This window comes from Leucoraja erinacea, chromosome 21 (assembly GCF_028641065.1).
Source record: "Leucoraja erinacea ecotype New England chromosome 21, Leri_hhj_1, whole genome shotgun sequence".
NCBI classification, from domain to species: domain Eukaryota; kingdom Metazoa; phylum Chordata; class Chondrichthyes; order Rajiformes; family Rajidae; genus Leucoraja; species Leucoraja erinaceus.
The window spans coordinates 17,845,468-17,869,301 of record NC_073397.1 but is presented as its reverse complement, the minus strand read 5'-3'; the positions used below and the strand labels follow the sequence as shown (position 1 = coordinate 17,869,301).

General features: G+C 42.7%; 1 protein-coding gene across 1 annotated transcript in view; it reads right to left on the bottom strand.

Annotated features, from left to right (window-relative positions):
• Positions 1 to 23,834, bottom strand: part of LOC129707322 (serine/threonine-protein kinase 3/4) — a 108,690-nt gene that overhangs the window by 33,933 nt on the left and 50,923 nt on the right. The window contains exon 10 of the mRNA XM_055652274.1: positions 2,702 to 2,862. Coding sequence (XP_055508249.1) covers positions 2,702 to 2,862 — 161 coding nt within the window. The remainder of the gene's footprint in view (positions 1 to 2,701; positions 2,863 to 23,834) is intronic.

Sequence of the window (23,834 nt, the reverse complement as noted above, 5' to 3'; positions counted from 1 at the left end):
AACCAAAACCAACCCCAATACCTGCATCTGATAAGAACTTCAAGGAGGAAAGAAATGCTGAGGAGGTTCTGGAATTATTAGTGGCTTACTAGGTTAATATCCACCCTCCTCCCCCATACATTATTGAGATCTACAGAACAAACTGCTGCCCTGCTCTGCTATCATCCACCAGCAGATTGCGGCAGTACTTCTGAAGACTGTAGTGGGTATGGACTGCAAACATTAAGCTCCATTCTTGTTCAAATTCCCAACCATAATTGCATTTTTTTACTGTGCTTCTGATTGTTAGGTTGATTGGGCTCAGTTGCCTCAGAGGACTAGAAAATTGCAATGGTAATGAAACCTCTTTTAAAAGCGGTACTAAATCACCACTTCATAACTGCGTTCTTTTCAGGTCGGGAGCCTTGTGAACCCATGATGCAAAGTGTCTTGAATTCGGCTGCAATAATTTTGAAGAGTAAAACGTAGCTTTCTCCATTACCCATGTCATGAAAGTCTGGAGATCAAGAATTTCCAAGTGGTTGAACAGTGCTTGCAGATATTGTTAATGGAATCATACATTCGAAGATAAATGTAGAATTTAAGAACAGTTGGTTTGGAAGTGGTGCCATAACCGTCTACTCAGTGGATATTATGGGTTCCCTTGTCTTTGGCTGGATGTGCTTAACTCCTGTTATGGCTATGGATGTGCTTAGTTCTAATAGTTCTAATACCTACTAATAGCATATCCACTGAAAAAGGAGAAGCACACACTCCTCTGATCACTCTTATTTCTGTGCTGAGGCAAATGATAGGGGCAGGAACAGGTTATTTCTCTTTGCCCCATCAACAACAGGCAAGAACAAATGCACTTACTCTTTAGTTTAGTTTTTTTTAAGTTCAGCAATACAGCATGGAAACAGGCCCTTCGGCCCACTGAGCCCATGCTGACGACGATCACCCATACTCTAGTTCTACCCTACACACTAGGGACAATTTACATAAGCCAATAAATCTACAAACCTGCACGTCTTTGGAATGTGGGAGGAAACGGAGAACCCGGAGAAGACCCTTGTGGTCATAGGGAGAATGTGCAAACTCCATACAGACAGCACCCAGTCAGGGTCGAACCCGGGTCTCTTGCGTTGTATGGCCACAACTCTCCCGCTACACCACCGTGTCACATGATCAGCTAACATTGTCAGAAATGTTAAGACTGTCATAACATTTTCCCCAGGATGAATAAAAATCAAATACTAGAAGGCATAGCCTTTAGCTGGGGTGGAAGATTGCAACCTTCACGTGGTCCACCCTGTTTCGACTAATGCAATCAACTCGACGTGCACAAACGGAAGATCAAATAGAACAAGTTGTCCAACAACTTTAGGCTGTGCACGCCACACGAAAGAAGAAGAAGCCTTTAGCTGAGAGGGGCAAAGTTTAAAGGAAACATGCGGGGCAAGCTCATGCGGTGGAGGCAGATACAATAATGGCATTTAGAAGCTTTTGGAATAGGCACATGGATATGCAGGGAATGGAGGGATATGAATTACATACAGGCAGATAAGAGTTAATGGGTGGCACAGAGGCATAGCGGTTTAGAGATACAGCATGGAAGCAGGACCTTCGTCCCACCGAGTCCGCACCGACCAGTGATCACCCGTACACTAGTTCTATCCTGCTCACTGGGAAAAATTTACAGAAGCAATCAACTTGCAAACCTGTACGTCTTTGGAATGTGGGAGGAAACCGGAGCACACGGAGAAAATTCTGTCGCTGCACCACTGTGCTGTCCTAATTATTCAGCTGCGTTTTTATCCTTGTAAATGTATTTTTTGTGCTACTTCTAATGGGTACATTGTAAATTCTAAACTAAACTAAAAATTATCTGGAAAGGTTGACCAGGATAGAGCTTTTTTTTCTAGATAAGAGCTCAGAGAAAAGCTTTGGGAGGGTTTGGAATGGAGGGGAAAATCCCTCCATTACCTGCACAACCAAAAGCCTCTTAAACACCACTGATGTTTCTGCCCCCATTACCACCCCTGACAGCATTTTTCCAGGCACCGAGCCCTGTTTGAAAAATTGTCCCCAACTTCTCCTTTAAACTTTTCCCTTCTCAGAGACAAGATAATTTAGTCTAGCCCTGAACAACCAAGTGGCCTCTCAATCCCATCTGCTCCAAACCAGAGAACATAGAAGAGTACAGTGCAGGAACAGGCCCTTCAGCTCACAATGTCTGTGCTGAACATGATGCCAGGATTACTTATCTTTTCTGCCTACACATGTTCCATTTCCCTCCATATCCATGCGCCTATCCAAAGGCCCTTGAAGCACCATCACCTTGACCACGAGTGCTGTCTGTGACTACGTGGGTTTCCCCCGGGTGTTCCAGTTTCCTCTCACATCTCAAACACATGAAGGATGGTGGGTTAATTGGCCCTCTGTAAGTTGTCCCTCGTGTGTAGAGTAGATGAAAAAAATGGGATAACATAGATCTAGTGTAAATGAGTGATTGATGGTCAGCATGAACTCAGTGGGCTGAAGGGTCCGTTCCCATGCCATATCTCTAAACTAAATTAAACTAGGCCAGCTCTTCTGATCGACATAACTACAGCCAACTGTGCCAAGATTGGTTGGGTAATATTTTTTAAAAATGGTTGAATTTGTCCTCTTAGTTATTACTTGTCAAAACATTAATAACAACAGATTCGAATTTACTCACAAATTCAAAGTCGCCGTCCTGTGGCACCTTCCAGATATCGGAGGAGCCCTGAAGTGCTTGCGCATTCCGATTACTGTGGCTATTCGCCTGATTCTCTTTTTCCTTCTGCTCAAAGTACTCCAGGAAGGAGGGCTTGCTTTGCTGTAACGTATCTTCTTTCTCTGTGTGGTTGAGGAAAAACACGTAGTGAGCTAAACAAAATTCTGGGTGAGAGCTCAAAGTTGTTAAACAGTGAATATTGAGCAGTCCCCAACAGTTTTTCAGAAGGTAATCCAGCATCTCTGGGAGCAGGAATTAGAAAGTTAGTGATGTAGAAACAGGGGAAGGCTACTCAGCTTCTCCAGTCTGTTATCATTCACTAAGAACACGATAAACTGTAACAATACTTCTTTTATCCACACTTTACCTCGCAATACCTTTGTACAATATAAATTGAACAATTTGATTTAAATATTAGGATACAAGGAACTACAGATGCTGGTTTACAAAAAGAGACATTGTTCTAGAGTAATTCATCCTGTCAGGCAGCAACTCTGGACAACATGGATAGGTGACATTTCGGGTCAGGATCCTTCTTCAGATTCTGAGACTTCAGACTTCTTCCAACTCCAGTGTCTGAAGGGCCCGACCCGAGATGTCACAACCATGTTCTCCAGAGATGTTGCTTGATCCAGTGAGTTATTCCAGCATTTTGTGGGTTTTCCTGATCAAAAATTAACTCATTAATTCACAATCAATTGTCATTTAGATAAAATACGTCTTTTCTCCCATGCTCTATATATATAGAACTGTTTGCTTACCACTTTCGACTTTAGGGATACAGCACAGAAACAGGCCCTTCGGCCCACCATGTCTGCACTGACCAGCGATCACCCCGTACATTAGCACTATCCTACATACTAGATACATTTTTTTTTTTTTACCAAAACCAATGAATCTACAAACCTGTACTTCTTTGGACTGTGGTAAGAAACTGGAGCACTCAGAGAAAACCCACGCAGTCACAGGGAGAACGTACAGATCCTGACCTTGAATGCTGTCTGTGTGGAGTTTGCATGTTCTCCTTGTCACTGTGTAAGTTTCCTCCGGGTATTTTGGTTTCCTCCCATATCCCAAAGGCCTGTGGATTTGTAGATTGAATGATCTATGCAAAATTGCCTCTGGTGCGCAGGGAGTGGATGATAAAGTGGATAACGTAGAACCGGTATGAATGGGTGATCGATGGTCAACGTGGACTCAGTGGGCCAAAGGATCTGTTTCCATGCCATGTCTTTCAATCAATTCAATCAAACCCTTTTTTTTTTTAAATACAGAAAATAGGATGTGATCTTAACTTATTGGCTATACGAGTAATTGGAACTGGTGTGATCTTAACCTTGCAACCTACTTCATTATAGACATTGGTAATGTTACAATGCTCCCCTCTCCCATTAGGCAAAAGGTATAGAAGTATGAAAACACACACCTCCAGATTCAAGGACAATTTCTTCCCCGCTGTTATCAAGCAACTGAATCATGCAAACCAAGAGAACGGTCCTGAACTGCTATCTTCCTCATTGGTGACCCTCAGACTAACCTTGAATGGACTGTGCTGGCTTACCTTGCACTAAATGTTATTCCCTTACCATGTATCTATGCACTGTAAATGGCTCAATTGTAATCATGTATTGTCTTTCCGCTGACTGGATAGCACGCACCAAAAGCTTTTCACTGTGCTTCGGTACACGTGACAATATACTAAACTGTAAATTGTATTCTGTACTCCAGTATTTTTCACTTTGCTCTACCTGTTGTACTTGTGTTGGCTTGATTATACTCATGTATATATAGTATGATTGGAAATAATCTAATTGCATGCAAACAAAAGCTTTTCACTGTATCTCAGTACATGTAACAATAATCACCAATACCAATAAATTGCTCTCTAAACTCACATGGGAGAATTCGAAAATTGCCTTATGTATGTGGATGAGAAAGTGGGATGACATAGAACTAGTGTGAACGGATGATTGATGATCAGTGTAGACTCGGTGGGCCAAAGGGCTTGTTTTCATGCTGAATCTCTAAAGTAAACTAAAATTTGCAATCAAAAAGCAAACTGGCCGATAAGCTCAGTGGGTTGAACACCCTATTTCCATGCCGTATCTTTCAATTAATTCAATCAAACCCCTTTTTTTCCTTTTAACACCGTAAATGGGATGTGATCTGTCACTTATTGACTAGGAGTAATGTAACTTATTGGCACTGAGTGTTAATAATATTCTGTACTCTGGTATGTTTCTCTTTGCTCCACTTGTCTGGCTTGATCATACTCATGTACAGTATAATCTGAATTAATTGGATAGCATGCAAACAAATGCTTTTCACTGGACCTCAGTACGTGTAACAATAATAAACCATTGCCAATAAATTGATCTCTAAGCTCTTGGGGCAGCACAGTGGTGCAGCGGTAGAGTTGCTGCCTTAATGCCAGCGGTCCGGGTTCAATCGTGACTAAGGGTGTGCTGCCTGTATGAAGTTAGTGCGCTCTCCCTGTGACCGTGTGGGTTTTCTCCGGGTGCTCCAGTTTCCTCCCACACTCCAAAGACATGCAGGTATGTAGGTTATTTGGCTTTGGTAAAATTGTAAAAGAATGTTCCTAGTGTGTAGGATAGAGCTAGTGTGTGGGATGATGGCTTGTCAGCACGGAATCGGTGGGCCAAAGTGCATGTTTTTCGTGTTATATCTCAGATAAAGATCTATAGTCTAGAGGAATTCGAAAATTGCGAAAATATGGCCTATAATTTGATTTAAATTAACATACATTGCAGCAGAGATAATCAGATGAGGGGGATACAATCCACTATTCCTAGTTTTTATTTTCTTCAGCTCACTGTGGATGTCTTTAATAGTCCAAAATTTAAATTTGAATCATCGACATTTTCCATAATCAAAAATATAGGTGTTCAAAATGCAATTACATCTCCAAAATAAAAATAAGAATTATTTATATCCAATTCTGAGAGACCTAGGCCATCAAAATTATTTATGTACATACATTTTCTTACTGGTTCTGTATGAAACCTTGCACAGCTCAATACATCAATAACGTTAAAAAGCAGTGGAATGTTCAGGAAGGGGTTTATGGACTTACAGCACAAGTGTGAATCAGCAGAACTACATTTGGCATGCTTCCATTGTAGACCTGATGGAAGTATAAGTATATATAAGAGACATAGATAAAGAGGACAGACAGAACCTGTTCCCCAGGGTGGAAATGTCGATTAGAGGACATAGCTTTCAGGTGACAGTGGCATGGTTTTAAGGAGATGTGTGGGGAAATGCTTTTATTTGTTACACAGAGGGTTCAAGGTGCCTGGAACACACTGCCTGGGGTGGTGGTGGAGGCAGATATGATAGATGTATTTAAGAGGCTTTTAGATAGGCAAGTGGATAAGCAGAGATTGACGGGATGTAGATCATGTGCAGGCAGAGATTGGCACAGGCATCGTGGGCTGAAGGGACTGTTCCTGTGCTGTATTGTTCTATATTCTAACAATGACATCCTTCAATATTTGACGAATTGTAAGAACCGGGTTGTATGCAAAACAAAGCATTTCACTATACCTCAGTACGTGAGAAAAAGTATCATTGAATAATTGAATCAAACATGATTTGAATCTATAGAATTAGCAACAGATGGAGGAATTACAATAATCAATTTAATAGTTGAATTAAATATTCTGATCAAAAACGACCATAGCTTGAAAAAATTGTCAAGAGTTAGATGTGAGGAACATTTTTCAACGACTTTGGAACTGACATGCGATAGTTGACGTAAAGTAAAATACCTATAATAAATTTGACAGATCAGTTTGTTTGTAACAAGTATTAAGGCAATTTTGAGTCACAACGAGCTGTCTAAATCTAACACAGGCACGTTACAACACACATAACCACAATAAGCTGCGTCTCTTGAAATAAATAACAAATGCACATCTATCTCTTGCAGCCAGCAGTATTTACACTGCGGTTTGAGGCAAATGCAAAATTTCCAGTGGAATTATCATGTGGCTAGACACTCCAGGGATCTTCCATTGACATTTCAGTCAAGTACAGCGTGACGTTTCCTACAATGCCACTTCAAGTGCGGAGGAATGCCCTGCAGAACTATTATGGATTCTGTCTTTATTGTCTTGATCCGTGTATGAATAGCGCAAACAGGGTGAGGGGAATTGGAATTTATGGTGAGACATGGAAAACAAAATGCAGCAAATAAAAACTAAAACAAATTGCTGCAAAACTGCAGGATAAAGAAAAAAATTCTTTTGACAAATTTATATCTGAAACTTGGTTGTCTACTTCTTCAGCGACAGAACAATTTGTCCTGTATTTACTGCTTTCATTTGACTTTATTTTGTTCAGCATGGTTATAAAAGATAATGAAACCAAGACAGAGAAATGGGACTGAGATTCACATCGGCCATGAATTAATTGAATGGGGATTCTGAATGCACCCCTCATATAATGAAACACATAAAACTTAGCACTACTAAGACTAGATCTACAATTCCATACCATCTGCAGCTTCATAATATTTTGCATTGGAAGCTCATGTGTTTTTTTTGTCTTTTACAGATCTGATTGCTTCAATGCACTCAATACCATCCTCCCACAGTGTTCTTCACAGATCCCAGGTAGTTAAAACTCAACTACTCATCCAATTAAAACCAGTTTCCAGCCAAATGGCACAGTGGTAGAGTTGCTGCCTTACAACGCCAGAGACCCGGGTTTGATCCTGACGACCGGTTCTGTCTGTACTGAGTTTGTACATTCTCACCGTGACTGTATGGGTTTCCTCTCACATCCCAAAGACACGTGAGCTTGTAGGCTAATTGGTATCTGTAAAACATTTCAAGCATATAGTGTTCTCTGTAATCCCCACCACCCCGCCCTCCCATCTAAATCTCTCCCCCTGGCATTACATTTCACTCCTCTACTCTCCTTTAGTCTCTTATTCATCTCCAGCCTTTGTCCGTTCATCTGCCAATCAACTATCACCTAGTGACAGGTGGATACCTCTCCTGTATCCACCTGTCACTTGCCCATCATAGTCCCACCCTCACCTCTTTTCCAACTTTCTCCTCCCTACCACAATCTAGTCTGAAGCTGCCAACTCAAAACATTGCCGATCCATGTCCTCCAGAGACGCTGCCTAATCTACAGTGGTACTCCAATGCTTTGTGTTTTTTTATTAAGTGGATAAGGCAAACAGCTTGATGGTTTCAGAAAGAAACAAACTAAATACAAGAAAAAAAAAAGAAATAGCAACATAAGCTGAAATGCCTTGAGCATTCTACGTGATTCTCTGAACTCTGTTAACTATGAATGACTTCAGTTAATATTTATGGAACTCTGATAATGCAAAGTGCACGAAGAACAGTGGCAGGCACAAGGGTGGAGTTGCTGCCTCACAGCGCCAAACACCCAGGGTCCACCCCGACCACTGGTGCTATTTGTGTGGAGTTTGCATGTTCTCCTTGTGACCATGTGGATATCGTCCGGGTGTTCCGGCTTCCTCCCACACCCCAAAGACATGCAAGTTTGTAGGTTAATTGACTTCCGTAAAATTGTAAAATGTCATTTGTTCCTAATGTGAAGAATTGTACGTGTACGGGGTGATGACTGGTCGGCGCAGGCTAGGTGGGCCGAAGGGCCTGTTCCCACTCTGTAAAGTCTGAACTCTAAACAAATGTAGTCCTAAAACATAGCAGCCTTATTGCTTCTACTAAATTATCCTGGAAGTCAAAGCAAATTATGGGGGAGAGATCTATCATGCACTTATCATGCACAAAATAAACCTAAGGCATATATAGTCAGCTGATCAAGTCTATTAATAAAACCATTGCCATAAATTAACAACTAAAATAAAGATTGAGCCAGATTTCTCCACCCTCTCAATAATTACTGCTGTTAGCACGGCTGTACCTACTATGAACAATTATATATATGCCTGAAGAAGGGTCCCCGACCAAAATAGCTGCTGCCTGACCCAGAGTTACTCCAGCATTTTGTGTCTTTTATTGGTATGCCAACATCTCATTCCTTGTTATTATATCTACTTTGCTCATGGTTGGCATCAAAGTTGGACCTTGGGAACATTTATTTGCCATTGAAGCAAAGTAGATTTTTCAACAGTTTAGTCTAGTTTAGACCTGCAGAGTTGGAACAGGCCCTTCAGACCATCGGGTCCGCGCCTACCATTGAACACCCATACACAAATTCAATCCTACTCACTAGGGACAATTTACAGACGCCAATTAACCCACAAAGCTGTACGCCTTTGGAAAGTGGGAGGAAAGCCGAGCCACTGGGTGAAACCCACGCGGTTATAGGGAGAATGTACAAACTCCGTACAGACAGCATCCGAGGTCAGGATGAAACCCGGGTCTCCAGTGATGTTAAGCAGCAACTCTACTGCTGCGCCACCGTGCCGCCCCCAAATTTGATTCGAATTTTGACAGATTTGAATTGTTTTACACAAGCAGTTAAACCAATGCTGCGCCTTAGCCCTGGATCTATTTTCTTAAGAGTTATCTTTGAATCTCAGTTATCAAGCTGTTTCCTGACACCCCTGTGAAGCACTCTTTAAAGATGCTACTTAAATGCCAGTTGGTGTTGCCTTAAAATTCCATCGACCATCTGCCAATCTGTCAAAGTAAATTTCAATACAAGTTGATTGGTGACCGTACTTGGCATTGGAGGAGGAGCCCACCTGCCCACCTTCTCAAAAGGAATTGCAAAATATCAACCAAGTGCATTTATAAAGTGAAAAACAGTGCTGGAGCAACTCAGTGGGTCAGGCAGCATCTGTGGAAACAGACAGACCGCATTTTAGAGTACCTCCCAATCCAAAAAGTAATCTGTCCATTCCCTTCATAGATGTTACTTGACCAGCTGAGACACTCCAGCACTGGTTTTTTTTTTTGCACACGTCCAGAAAATGCAGTTCCTTGCATCTGTATTGATAAAGTGATGACTAGGGTGAAAATTAACACACTGCCATTACTTGTTATAGAATTATATTTTATAGAAAGTGGTTTAAGCAACACATTCACACTTTAGGTCAGACTGTCTTTTTTGAAGAGAATCTGCAGACCCAACCACCTTTGGCATGAAAAAAACCCAGAGCAACATCTTGGAAACACCATTGCCTCCAATTTATATACCAATTCACCACTACTGCAGTGTGAACTGTGAAGAGGATGTTAGGAGGTTGCAGGGTGACCTGGACAGGTTGAGTATGTGGGCAGATGCGTGGCAGATGCAGTATAATATAGATAAATGTGAGGTTATCCACTTTGGTGGCAAAAACAAGGGGGCCGATTATTATCTCAATGGGGTTAGGTTAGGTAAGGGGAAGGTACAGTGAGACCTGGGTGTCCTTGTCCACCGCTCACTGAAAGTTGGTGTGCAGGTACAGCAGGCAGTGAAGAAAGCTAATGGAATGTTGGCCTTCATAACAAGAGGATTTCAGTATAGTAGTAGAGAGGTTCTTCTGCAGTTGTATAGGGCTCTGGTAAGACCACATCTGGAGTATTGTGTACAGTTTTGGTCTCCTAATTTGAGGAAGGACATCTTTGTGATTGAGGCAATGCAGCGTAGGTTCACGAGATTGATCCCTGGGATGGCGGGACTGTCATATGAGGAAAGACTGAAAAGACTAGGCTCGTATTCACTGGAGTTTAGAAGGATGAGGGGGGTTCTTATAGAAACATATAAAATTATAAAAGGACTGGACAAGCTAGATGCAGGAAAAATGTTCCCAATGTTGGGCGAGTCCAGAACCAGGGGCCACTGGCATTTAAGTCTTAGAATAAAGGGGAAGCCATTCAAGACTGAGGTGAGAAAAAACTTTTTCACCCAGAGAGTTATGAATTTATGGAATTCCCTGCCACAGAGGGCAGCGGAGGCCAAATCACTGGATGGATTTAAGAGAGAGTTAGATAGAGCTCCAGGGGCTAGTGGAATCAAGGGATATGAGGAGAAGGCAGGCACGGGTTATTGATTGGGGCCGATCAGCCATGATCCCAATGAATGGCAGTGCTGGCTCGCAGGGCCGAATGGCCTCCTCCCGCACCTATTTTCTATGTTTCTATTACATATGACAAAGAGGATATTAGGACACCTGAAAAGGTACAAGAAAGATCGATAAGTTCATGGAATTGATAACAAATTCCTTAGTTGCTCTTGTCATTCACATTATTTGATCCTACTTCAGCATAACATCCTCCCAAGATCTCTGCATTCTCCAAGCCTGACCCTTTAAGAATTCATGATTTTCACTGTTACATTACTGGAGGCCAAGTACTTATTTTCTAGACTCTTTGCTCCAAAATCCCAACTTAAACCTCCACGACAATTGCTAAATCCTTAAGCCTCTCTCTTAGAGGAAGCCATTATTCCTCCTTTTCAAACGGTTGACTCTGTGAAGTGATCCAGTCGCCAAGACGGTTCTATCAAAAATCCTCTTGCAGTGATTCAAAGAAAAGGGTAATTTCTCCTTCGCACGACATCTGAGGATGGACAGTTCTGACACCAACGCCATGATCGAGAAAATTAATATGTAAAACCATTGCCTGACTCTCACTCTTTTCATAAAGTTTGCAGCAAGTGCGATCAACCAAAATTATAACCAGAGTTTGTTCAATGACAACAGTATTCATGAGGATTTTAAGTGATCAAACCACGTACTGGTTCCTCACCAACCCACTATTAAATCTGATGGCACCTTACATTATGCAAACCTAATTCATGAAAACTTGATGGTTTCTATGACAGGCATACGTGTTCTGAATTAACTAGCCAAACTTCACAGATCAAGAAATGTCTAGCAATCCCTTGTTAACATAACGACTATTGGCTGTCACACTTGACATGATAAATGAAGGAATTTAATCCCAAAGATCTTGATAGCAATGGTGTAAATGAGGACATAATTCTCCATGAGAAGCGGCAATCACCGTCGCCTTCAGAAATTAAAATTCACTGACATCTGAAGACTTCAATTTCTAGTTCACCCACAAAACCCTCATGGGCAAGAGTTCTCAATAATTTCCATTTCATTCAATAATCTGATTCGGGAAAATGTGCAATTTTTAAGAAGATTGACTCCTCTCCACATTGTGTTCATAAGTTTTAGGAACAGAATTAGGCCATTTTGCCCATCAAGTCTACTCCATCATTCAATCATGGCTGATCTATCTTTCCCTCTTAACCCCATTCTCGTGCCTTCTCCCCACAACCACTGACACCCGTACTAATCAAATAATTTGCCAATCTCAACCTTAAAAAATATCCATTGACTTGCCACCCACAGCCGTCTGGCAATGGATTCCATAGATTCACCACCCTCTGACTAAAGAAATTTCTCCTCATCTCTTTTCTAAACCTACTACTTTTTACTCTGAGGGTGTAGATTTCCGGTGGGCGGCGCGGCTCTGGCCAGCAGCGGCCTCTGCAGTCTGTCCGCGTTTTATTATTTTCTGTCCGTGTTTTAATGTAGTTTTTGTTATTTTTTGTTGGGGTGTGTGTGTGTGGGGGGGTGGGGGTGGGGGTGGGAGGGGGGGGGGAAACTTTTTAAATCTCTCCCTGCACTGGAGACCCGACCTTTTCTCGTCGGGTTTCCGTTGTCGTTGGGGCCGCAACGAGGAGCGGCCTCCAACAGGAAGAAGCCGGGGACTCTGGTGCTACAACTCACCGTCGCCGTCGGGGGGCTGGCCGAGTCCGGAGCGGGTGGAGCGGTGGAGGAGCGCTGATGCTGCTGCTGCTGCTGCTGCGGCCCGACCGGAGAGTCGGAGGCTCCAACGACAGGTCTGTGGACGGCGGCACCGGGAGCCCGCGGCTCCCTGGAGGGAGACCGCTTTTCAGGGCTCTCGCAACGGCGACTTCCCCCGCCCTAGTTGCGGGGTCGAAAAGCTCCTGGAGCGGGGCCTGACACCACTGCCCCGCGCGGCTTGGACTCTGCGAGCGCACACCGGGGGCTCCAACATCAAGACCCGGTGTGCGACCTCGCATCACCCGGCGTGGCTTAAATGGCCGCGGGACAATTGCCATCGCCAGCCGGGGGCTTTGACTTTGACTCTGACATCGGGGAGGGGAGAGTGCAGTGGAGAGATAAGCTTATTTGGCCTTCCATCACAGCTATGTGATGGATGTTTATGTAAATTATGTTGTGTCTTGGGTCTATTGTGTTTGTATGTATGGCTGCAGAAACGGCATTTCGTTTGGACCTCAAGGGGTCCAAATGACAATAAATGTATCTTATCTTATCTTAGGCTGTGCCCTCTGGTCCTGGACTCTCCTACTAGTGGAAACATCCTCTCTACATTGTATTTCAAATCTACTCAAATCTTCCTTTCCCTTCCAACCATCTGAGACAGAACAACATTGTCAGCAGTGCAGGTGTCTTACTTGACCAATCTCGGCCCTACAAGTCCGTGCCAAACAACTTTTTTCCCCCTTAGTCCCACCTGCATGCACTCATACCATAACCTTCCATTCCCTTCTCATCCATATGCCTATCCAATTTATTTTTAAATGATACCAATGAACTTGCCTCCACCACTTCCACTGGAAGCTCATTCCACACCGCTACCACTCTCTCGAGTAAAGAAGTTCCCCCTCATATTACCCCTAAACTTCTGTCCCTTAATTCTGAAGTCATGTCCTCTTGTTTGAATCTTCCCTATTCTCAAAGGGAAAAGCTTGTCCACATCAACTCTGTCTATCCCTCTCATCATTTTAAAGACCTCTATCAAGTCCCCCCTTAACCTTCTGCGCTCCAGAGAATAAAGACCTAACTTATTCAACCTATCTCTGTAACTTAGTTGTTGAAACCCAGGCAACATTCTAGTAAATCTCCTCTGTACTCTCTCTATTTTGTTGACATCCTTCCTATAATTGGGCGACCAAAAATTGTACACCATACTCCAGATTTGGTCTCACCAATGCCTTGTACAATTTTAACATTACATCCCAGCTTCTATACTCAATGCTCTGGTTTATAAAGGCTAGCATACCAAAAGCTTTCTTTACCACCCTATCTATATGAGATTCCACCTTCAAGGAACTATGCACGGTTATACCCAGATCCCTCTGTTCAACTGTATTCTTCAATTCCCTACCATTTACCATGTACGTCCTATTTTGATTTGTCCTGCCAAGGTGTAGCACCTCACATTTATCAGCATTGTACAGTACAGTGATATTATTTGTATTTTCATATATCCATGCAGTCATCGACGTTGCCTATTTCTAACAGTAGCATCATCCACCTGTGACAATTCCTCAGTCATCTCTAGTTGAACGATGTCTTTGGCTCTGGATTTGATTGCTAAATTGCATTCCTACCCAACCTCCCTAATCCCACCATACCGAAATGTCAGCTCATCCCTCATCGCATCCTGTGTATAAGAGTTACAATTCGCCCTATGCTTGCTCTCACATGAACGACACTTTAAGAAATTCAATCCCAGTTTTCAAATCCTTACTATTGTCTCGAAGAGGAGGAGAATCAGATAGTACTCTACTTGACCTGCAACATTTTCCGTTTTACTTCACATTAAACTATTTTGTCATATGATCTTACATCAACCGTGGCTCTGTCCGTAGCAATCTCATCTCCAAGACAGAAGCACGGCAATGGTATGAGGATGACTGAGATTACTTGCAGTCTTGACGTCATATTTGATCCCAAAATGACCTTCCAACTACATGGTTATATTCCTTGTGAGACGACGTACTCTCACTACATCCTGCCTCACGCATGGGCAGCTCAAATCTCCGGCCTCTACTGTTTCTTAGATAGGCGGTACTTCTGATGTGCCTCCCATCTTCTACGGAGGTACAAGGAACTGCCTGAAGAGGCGTCCTGGCACACCCCCCACCAAAAAAAAAAATCACCTATTTTTGTCCTCCAGAGATGCAGCCTGAACTGTCGAGTTACTCCAGCACTTTGTGTCTTTTCAGAAGTCGGAATCGAACCCGGGTCTCTGGCGCTGTCAGGCAACTATTCTACTGCCCTATAGTGTTCGGGTCCTTTATGTGGACAACCTTCTTCAGTTGTTGCGCCTCCATACCTGGGAACTCCCTCCCTCACAAAAAACAGTGTGATGAATGTCATTTAATATGAGGTTACAGTGATAGTTTGGCCGCCTATTCCATCAATGAATAAAACTGTCGCCACCTCATCCAACTGCCTCCCCCATTAAATACTAGGGTCATTAAGCTCGAGATAGAATTCTTCTTTGCCTATTTTTGGTCTTTCATGAAGCATTAACAGCTCATTAAGATCTGTTTTTGTGCACAAGGCCTGAAGCAAAGCACCTCTGCGTTGGAGGAAATAAAACAAGAACTGAAATCCTGCATAAATTATTTCTGCTTCTATGCTAGCAACATCCCAAAGGCAATAAAACAGCCCAAGGCACATTCAGAGGAGCGAGAGGAAAGAAAATGAGATAGAAGGCCAGGGAAAGATGTTTTAAGGAATTGATTAAGGAGAAAGATTTGAAGTCTTAAAGGAGAAGATTTAAGGTTGGGAAAGGAGGGGAGGGGGGGAGGGGGGGGGGATGCTTACGAGCTATTTGAAAACCGAGGGGGAGTTTTGAGAGGTTGAGAGGGAGAAGTTTTCTTTTGCAGCAGAGGTCTACAAAGATGTGTGTAAAGAGGAACTGCAGATGCTGGTTTATACCGAAGATAGACACAATGTGCTGGAGTAACTCGTCACCCATCCTTTTTCTGCAGAGATCCTGCCTGACCCACTGCTGCTCCAGCACTTTGTGTCGACAAGGATGATACCCATAAACCTTGATAAATGAAGCCATCTAGTTTACCTGGAGATCAAAAAAAAACCCATCCGAAGAATGTGATGTACGAATCGCAAAGGAAAGGAAAGAAAGGAAATTGTATTTAATATAGCCCTAATTCTGTTGATTACCTCTGTGTCTGCCTCTAAGCAGGCATTCATTCACCCAGTGTTTCTAGGTGCCAAGGTTCCCTCTCTCCATCTTGCTACAGTTAGGTTTGGCCATTTCCATCTTTCAGCTGGACCATGCCATACCACTCATGCCCTCATGGAAAGGTCTGTTGAAAAAAGCTTTCACCATAACTCAATCAAGCATAGAATGTCCTCAGGCCCTGAGGGACATAGAGATGATAGATCTCACCATATGAATCCCTAAGAAGATTATTAAGGTCATTTGGCAGATTACCTTAACACCAAAGCTTTCAACCCTTGGTTTGGTGATATTGAGAAACCTATATGTTTAACCAGAATCACAATGCCTTTGTATTCTGCCTTCTAAACAGCTGTGGTGTTTGAGACTGTTATTCACATACCTAAACGTTAGATTAATGCAGCACAGGAACAGGACCAATGGTAAACCTTTTTGCCTTCTACACCGACACCATTTGCCAATATTCGGACCATACCTTCCTATACCTTGCCTGTTTAAATGTATGTTGTATTTCTGGAATGTTGGTTATCCAGGAAGGTCTTGGAAGCTTCATCCTGAACAGCATCCTCAACAACAGATCTCTCGGCTCCAAAGGCCTTTCCCGGGGCATTCCCTGAGCGTCACTTGCTGCTGTTGCGAGATTATCAACTAAAATGCCCAGTGGTCTATCTAAAACATTGTTGCCTCCCAGTGCAGTTATTTATATCAGTAACTGAATATTGTAATTGGCACATTCCACTGTCCAGGCTTACATGGTGAGATATACATAATGAAACTTAATGCAGCTTGGTTTAGTTTAGTTTAGTTTAGAGATACGGTGTGGAAATAGACCCTTCGGCCCACCGAATCCACACCAACCATGATCATCTATACAACAGTTCTATCCAACACACTAGGGGCGATTTGTAGAAGCCAATTAACCCACAAACAGTACAATAAGCTGTTTGGACAGCTTGCAAAACAAAGCTTTTCATTGTACCTCGGCACACGTGACAATAATAAACGTAAACCTATCTAGGTTCTTCAGAGATGCTGCCCGACCCGCTGAGCTACTCCAGCACCTTGTGTCTTTTAATGATAACCAAGTCACAGTTTGATTAGCTTTCGTGGAATCTCACTGGCCCAAATAACAGAGGATTGTGTATTGCAGCAACTTTAATTAGTTGTAGCAGCATAATAGCGGCTAAAGGAAGGAATGATTTACAGTTCTCCAACGCGGGGTAGCCCGTACTCAGAAGACCAAAGATATCGCTTCAAGCAACGAGGAAATTTCAGGATAAAACAATCAGGATTTCCACAAGAAGGTTGCACTCTATCCCCCAGGCGGGGATTACTTTCAGATTAATGAATTCAGATCACGGCTGCACTCTGATGTACAGACAAAGCACGATATAAGTGGTCTAATAAACAGCTATTTCTAAGCTAGACAATGAATAATTTCCATGGAGTTTGTGAAGCTGAAAATTGGTCCCAGCTGGATGCGTTTGCAATAACACAAATATCTATATTGCTACAAAACTGTGACAGAGAGATAATCTTGTTCATTAATAACCTTCATTAAGTGAGGCGCTTATGCTCACTACATCTGGAAATACTAATTACAAGCTCATTAAGAATCACAGTTTGTGCAGATAAAAGTAGCTTTTCTGTCTTTTTTTTTTACAAATGAGGAAATTACTGAACTGGCTAGTTTTGGGGAAATAAAAATGAACCTTCATTACAGCTTCAGCATTGCGTGCAATTGCAAGAACAATAATGGTGAAAGCTTTGAATCAATACTATTTCCTACACTAACTATATTTAAATGCCTCAGAAAATGTTTCACTCGACTGAATTACTGAACACTGCACTTAAGAGACAGCAGAGATGAATGGTTCATGTTTGGGCGTACACATATCCGTCTGATGCAGAAATAGTTGTTGAGTCTGGGATAATAGAAAAAGAAAATAGAAAAGCTGCAAATAGTCAGCAGGTCGGTCTGTAGAAAGAGAATCAGTTCCGAGGAAGGATCTTTGACCTAGAACAGAAACTCGTTTCTCTTTCCACAGATGCTGCCTGACCTGGTGAGATTTTTTTCTGTTTAGAGATACAGGCTCTTCTGCCCACTGAATCTACGCCGACCATCGATCACCCGTTCACACTAGTTCTATGTTATCCCACTTTCACATCCGCTCCCTAAACATTTTACAGAGGTCCAATTAATCTACAACCCCGCAAGTCTTTAAGAGCTAAGCACCTTTTTCAGATTTTTATGTAACTTAGATAGATTGGAAAAGTTGGCATACTTAAAAGGGGGAAGTTTTTACGGAAGTCTGTTCTAAAAAGAACTTTGTGATCATGTGTTTCTGGTCAATAATTGCTTAATCAATTGCTGTGAATTCCTGATTCTTAAAAAGATATGCATTTTAAGATTCAGATAATATCTCTTTTTGTTAAGGAATCAAGTCATTTGAAAAAAATTATTTGAGTTTACATCAATGAACTCAATATTTATTCTTGATTTATATGACATTTTGAGGAGAGTGAAGGCAAACACACATTTGAAGCTTTTAAGCCTTGGGAAACAACAAAATGAACAGCAGTGATCGGGAGATGAACATGGAGTTGAAGGTGAAAGCAGTTTGGAAAAAAACAGAGAGAAATTCAAAGGGTGTATGGTTAAAACCCTCATAGCAGGTTACATCAATGTCATGGCAAAAATGGTGAAACTTTGTGGCGACACAGTAGCACAGTGGTAGAGTTGCTGCCTTACAGCGCCAGAGACCCGGGTTCAATCCTGACTAAGGGTGCTACCTGTATACAATGATTCCCATGACCGCATGGGATTTCCTCGGTTTCCTCCACATTCCAAAGATGTACAGGTTTGTAGGTTAATTAGCTTTGGTAAATTTGTAAATTGTCACTATTATGCAGGAAGACACAAAATGCTGGAGTAACTCAGACAGACAGGCAGCATCTCTGGAGAGAAAGAACGGGCCGAGACCCTTTTTCAGTCTGAAGAAGGGTCTCGGCCCGAAACGTTGCCCATTCGTTCTCTCCAGAGATGCTACCTGCCCCGTTGAGTTACTCCAGCATTTTGTGTATACCTTCAATTTAAACCAGCATCTGCAGTTCTTTCGTACACACTAGTGTGCAGGATACTGTTAGTATATCGCTGGGCAGAGCGGATTCGGAGAGCCAAAGGGCCTGCTACCATGCTGTTATCTCTCAACTAAGCAAATCTAAGCTAAACATTTGAAGCTTTCAAGCCCTGGCAAAGAACAAAATGAATAGTAGGGATAGGGAGATGAACGTGGAGGAAGGGGAGAAAGCAGTTTTGAAAAACCAAGATAGAAAAATTCAGATGAAGAATATGGTTAAATCCGTCACAACAGGTTACATCAAAGTCAAAGCAAAATGGTGCAGATTTGATGTTGTGAGAGGGTGGCAACTCTCTTGACAAATGACAATTCATTCCCGCAGGAATTGATGCCAGAAGAGTAAAAAACGGCCTGCTATCGTTGATTAGAAAAGATGCTGAGGTACAAGGTGAACAGTCCCATTGTATTTTTCGGCAAAATGTCCACGACTGTTTTCATCTGTCAGAAAGGAAATCCAATGCTTCTGTAGTGGAGGCTCAAGTCCCAACCTGCTGCATTATTGATGGTGAAACTGGTGAGAACTCTCAATGCAGCAAGACTGTATTGTCTGCTCAGTAACATGAATGTCCTTGTGTTCTACAGGTTTTTTTGCACTAGTATTGTGGTTATTAATTCATTGAATTTTATTTTAACTTATTACATATTATCTACGTGTTTTGCATTTACAGACCTGCTATGCTGCTGCAAGTCAAAATTTCATTGTTCCGTTGTCAGTACATATAACAATTAAACGCTCCCGACAGTAATGCAGCCCTCAGTAGATGTCAAAATCAATAAATACTGTGCTTTTGCTGAGGCAGCAACTGCAGTGGAGGGGAGAGGGGAAATGAGGGATGGAGGATTAGAGATCAACTATCCACCATATCCAACTACCCCGACTGCCAAATGCACTCATTGAAATCTTAAGCACTCTAATTCCTTATTACCAATCATAATATGTTATAACACAAACAAATCTCTCATAAAAACGACATGCTATTCAATCCTCTATTTGCATTTAATCGTAGTAAAGATAACTCTCAAGGGACATGCACCGTATGGTTATTGCTAACTGTATGTAAAAGGATGCCTATCAAGAACCTTCAGCTGCAAATGTTTCCTCGTCTCCGTTAAGGGAGATTGTTAAGGGCTTGGACACGCTAGAGACAGGAAACATGTTCCCGATGTTGGGGGGAGTCCAGAACCAGGGACCACAGTTTAAGAATAAGGAGTAAGCCATTTGGAACGGAGACGAGGAAACACTTTTTATTACTAAGAGTGGTGAGTCTGTGGAATTCTCTGCCTCAGAGGGCAGTGGAAGCAGGTTCTCTGGATGCTTTCAAGAGAGAGCTATATAGGGCTCTTAAAAATAGCGGAGTCAGGGGGTATGGTGAGAAGGCAGGAACGGGGTACTGATTGGCGATGATCAGCCATTGTCACATTGAATGGCTCGAAGGGCCGAATGGCCTACTCCTGCACCTATTGTCTATTGTCTTCCATCAAGGCAATTGCAAAAACAAGGCTTGTCTTAACAAGCAGTGCAATTTCCCATTGAAAAGAGTTCAACTTAACCCTAGCCCTAGAAACAAAGAACTTGCAGATGCTGGATTATACCAAAGATGGACATTTAGTGCTGGTGTAACTCAGCGGGTCAGGCAGCATCTCTGGAGAAAAAGGATAGGTGGCGTTTCGGGTCAAAACCTACTTTTCAGTCTGAAGAAGGGTCTCGACCCAAAACATCACTCATCCTTTTTCTCCAAAGATGTTGCCTGACTACTGAGTTGCTCCAGCACCTTGTGTCTATCTTCAACCCCAACGGATCATGAGTACAGTGAAGCACAAGAGGCATTATTATCCCACTGTCTGCAAACTGACAATGTGACATTCAAAACGACACAATCCTCGTTACCTTGGTCCTCAGAAACGTCACAGCGAGGCAAGATCCAGTAAAGACTGAAAAACAGCAAGAACGATCAAGCCCAAGATGGGAGCAGGGAAATCCTCAGATACCAAGTTCTCCTCAGATCCAGATTAAACCAAGCTTGGACTCGGTAAAATCACAAATACCAAATTGTATTCTGATCCAGATTAGCCCAAACTAGGACAAGAGAATTAGTTACTAAAATCTTGAATCTGAGTTAGGCTGAAGGCTAAGGGAAGGAGAAGATGTGAAGATGTGGAGGCTAATAAAGGCAAATGGATTTGCACAAAGGTAATTACATTGTAGGCCAGGTCAATGCGGCAATCTCCAGTGACATTGAACATCCAGCAAGAGGAATGATGAAGCCACCGCCTGCAAACTGACAACCTAACCCCAAAGCATAGTGGAACAGCCCATCCGGAGAGTGTTTGACATTGAAGTCAAACCCAAACCAGAGTTGCCAAGTTAACTGAGGGGCGAAAGGTTCAAAATAATCTGTAAAACACTAGGATTGTACTAGGATTATGTTTTCTTTAAATAGTAACAAACCGTAAAGGCCGCAAATGGTATGTAGATGGGCTCTCACAAAGCCCTCATGATTGGCTTCACAGCTTGAAACCTCTGAGCATTTGGGTTCATCCAACATTTCGCGACCTATTTTCTAACCTGCACTAATTCCCACTCACCAATTACCCTACACCTGCTGAGTGAATCTGACTTCCAGTCTGGCCAGGCCTCGGTTTTAAAATTCAAATTTGTTTTCAAATTTCTTCTCCCTCTTCATAAGTTATAGGAGCAGAACAAGGACATTCGGCCCATCAATTTCCACCACTCAATCATGGCTGATCTATCTTTCCCTCTGAACTCCATTCGCCTGCCTTCTCCCCATAACCCCTGACAACCACACTAATCGAGAATCTATCAATCTCTGCCGCAAAAATATCCATTGACTTGGCCTCCACAGCTTGATGTGCCAATGAATTCCACAGATTCACCACCCTCTGCCTAATGAATCTCCATTTATTCTGAGGCTATGGCCTCTGATCCTAGACTCTCCTACTAGCGGAAACATCCTCTCCACATCCACTCTATCCAAGGCCTTTCACTATTCGGTAAGTTTCCATGAGGTCCCCCCACGACTTTCTAAACTCCAGTGAGTGCAGGCCCAGTGCCGTCAAACGCTCAGCATTTGTTAACCCAATTATTCCTGGAATAATTCGTGTGAAGCTCCTCTGTACCCTCTCCAATGTCAGCACGTTCTTCCGCAAATAAGGAACCCAAACTGTTCATCATACTACAAATGTGGTCCGACCAGTGCCTTATAAAGTGTCAGCATTACATCCCTGTGCAGATCTGTGCAATCGATTCCAGGCCTACTATCTATCCTCCAAGTTCTCCAATCTCTCATGCTGACCGCTTTTACATATCCAATCTTCCTCATTTCATCTTGCATGTAGTTGTGAAATCACCCTCTTAAACCTCTTCATATCTCACCTAACTTTCAAACCTCGGTAAAACCCACACCTTTGACCAAGCCTTCAGTCACCTATCCTAATCTCCTGCCTGGGTCATTACATGCAGATAAACACTCAAGGAGCACTACACAATTGAAAAGTGCTATACTATTGTAAGCTGTTGTTTCTTTTGGCCAAGTGCTCTGACTTTTAATCATCTCACATCTGACACTCAGGCTGCTTGAGTTTTCATCAGCTGGAGTCCACAATTAGAAGGCAAATAGAGCTCTCCAAGTGAATCATTAATGTCTGGAAGTACTCTATGCTCTGGAGGTTTTGTTCCATTAACAAAATACACTCGGATATGTCACAGATGAATACCAGTCTGCAAAATATATTGTATCTCCCTCAGGCAAAATGTGAAAACAATGAACCCTGGTTCTCTGCATTATTACAGGAAACTAAACAGTCAGTCAAGGAAATACGCAGGGGGAATAAATGTGTCCATGGTCCAAAAAATATAAAGTTAGCTGCTCGTTCTACTCCCCCCTGATATTTGCAGAGCGGCAGTTCCATTAACCTGCTAATCCCATTGGGCTGGTTTAGTGCCAGATAAGAGCTCTGGCCCAACGTTTCAGTGCTCAGTCAATGGAAATATTGGAAAAGCTAATTGTGGATGATCAGCCATGATCACAGTGAAACTGGCTCGAAGGACCGAATGGCCTACTAATGCACCTATTGTCTAATGTCTATAAAAGCACAGACCAGGCTCCACTTGCAGAGAGAGGGGGTCAGAGTACACGCCGACCATCCATCACCCGTTCACACCAGTTCTAGGTTATCCCACCTTCGCATCCGACACACTAGGGATAATTTTCCGAAGCCAATTAACTTACAAACCCGAGCATCTTAGGAGGGTGGAAACCGGAGCACCCAGAGGAAACCCACACGGAGAGAGGAAGGATGTACAGACAGCACCCGTGGTCAGGATCAAACCTGGGTCTCTGGCCCTGTAAAGGCAGTAACTCTACCATAGCTGCCGCCTGATCTGCTCAGTGCTTCCAGTGTTTTGCGGTTTTAGTTCACCTCTACCAGAATGTGACCTGTGCCCTGATAGAAAGGTGGCAAGGGCTTTACAACTGTAAGGTACACAAAAATGCTGGAGAAACTCAGCGGGTGCAGCAGCATTTATGGAGTGAAGGAGATGGGCAACGTTCCGGGCCAAAAGACTGGAGAAGGGTTTCGGCCCGAAACATTGCCTATCTCCTTCGCTCCATAGATGTTGCTGCACCCACTGAGTTTCACCAGCATTTTTGTGTACCTTTGATTTTCCAGCATCTGCAGTTCCTTCTTAAACACTTTACAACTGTAAGACAGGAGTGTGCCATAATGGCAAAGAATGAAACAGCTGTCATTGTAAACAAGGATAGGACAGGCAACTGGAGAAAACAGACATGGAAATTAATGTTGTTTTGGGACACAAGTATTAAAAAAAGTTAAAAGCTAAAGGGTGAAAGTCCTAAACCATGAATGAAACTGTCCAAGAAAACTGGAAAACTGGAGGTTGTAAAATGCTGCAAGGAACCAGATGGATCAAGAATGACTGCAGTACGGCAACACAAAAATACTGAATATAAATTAAAC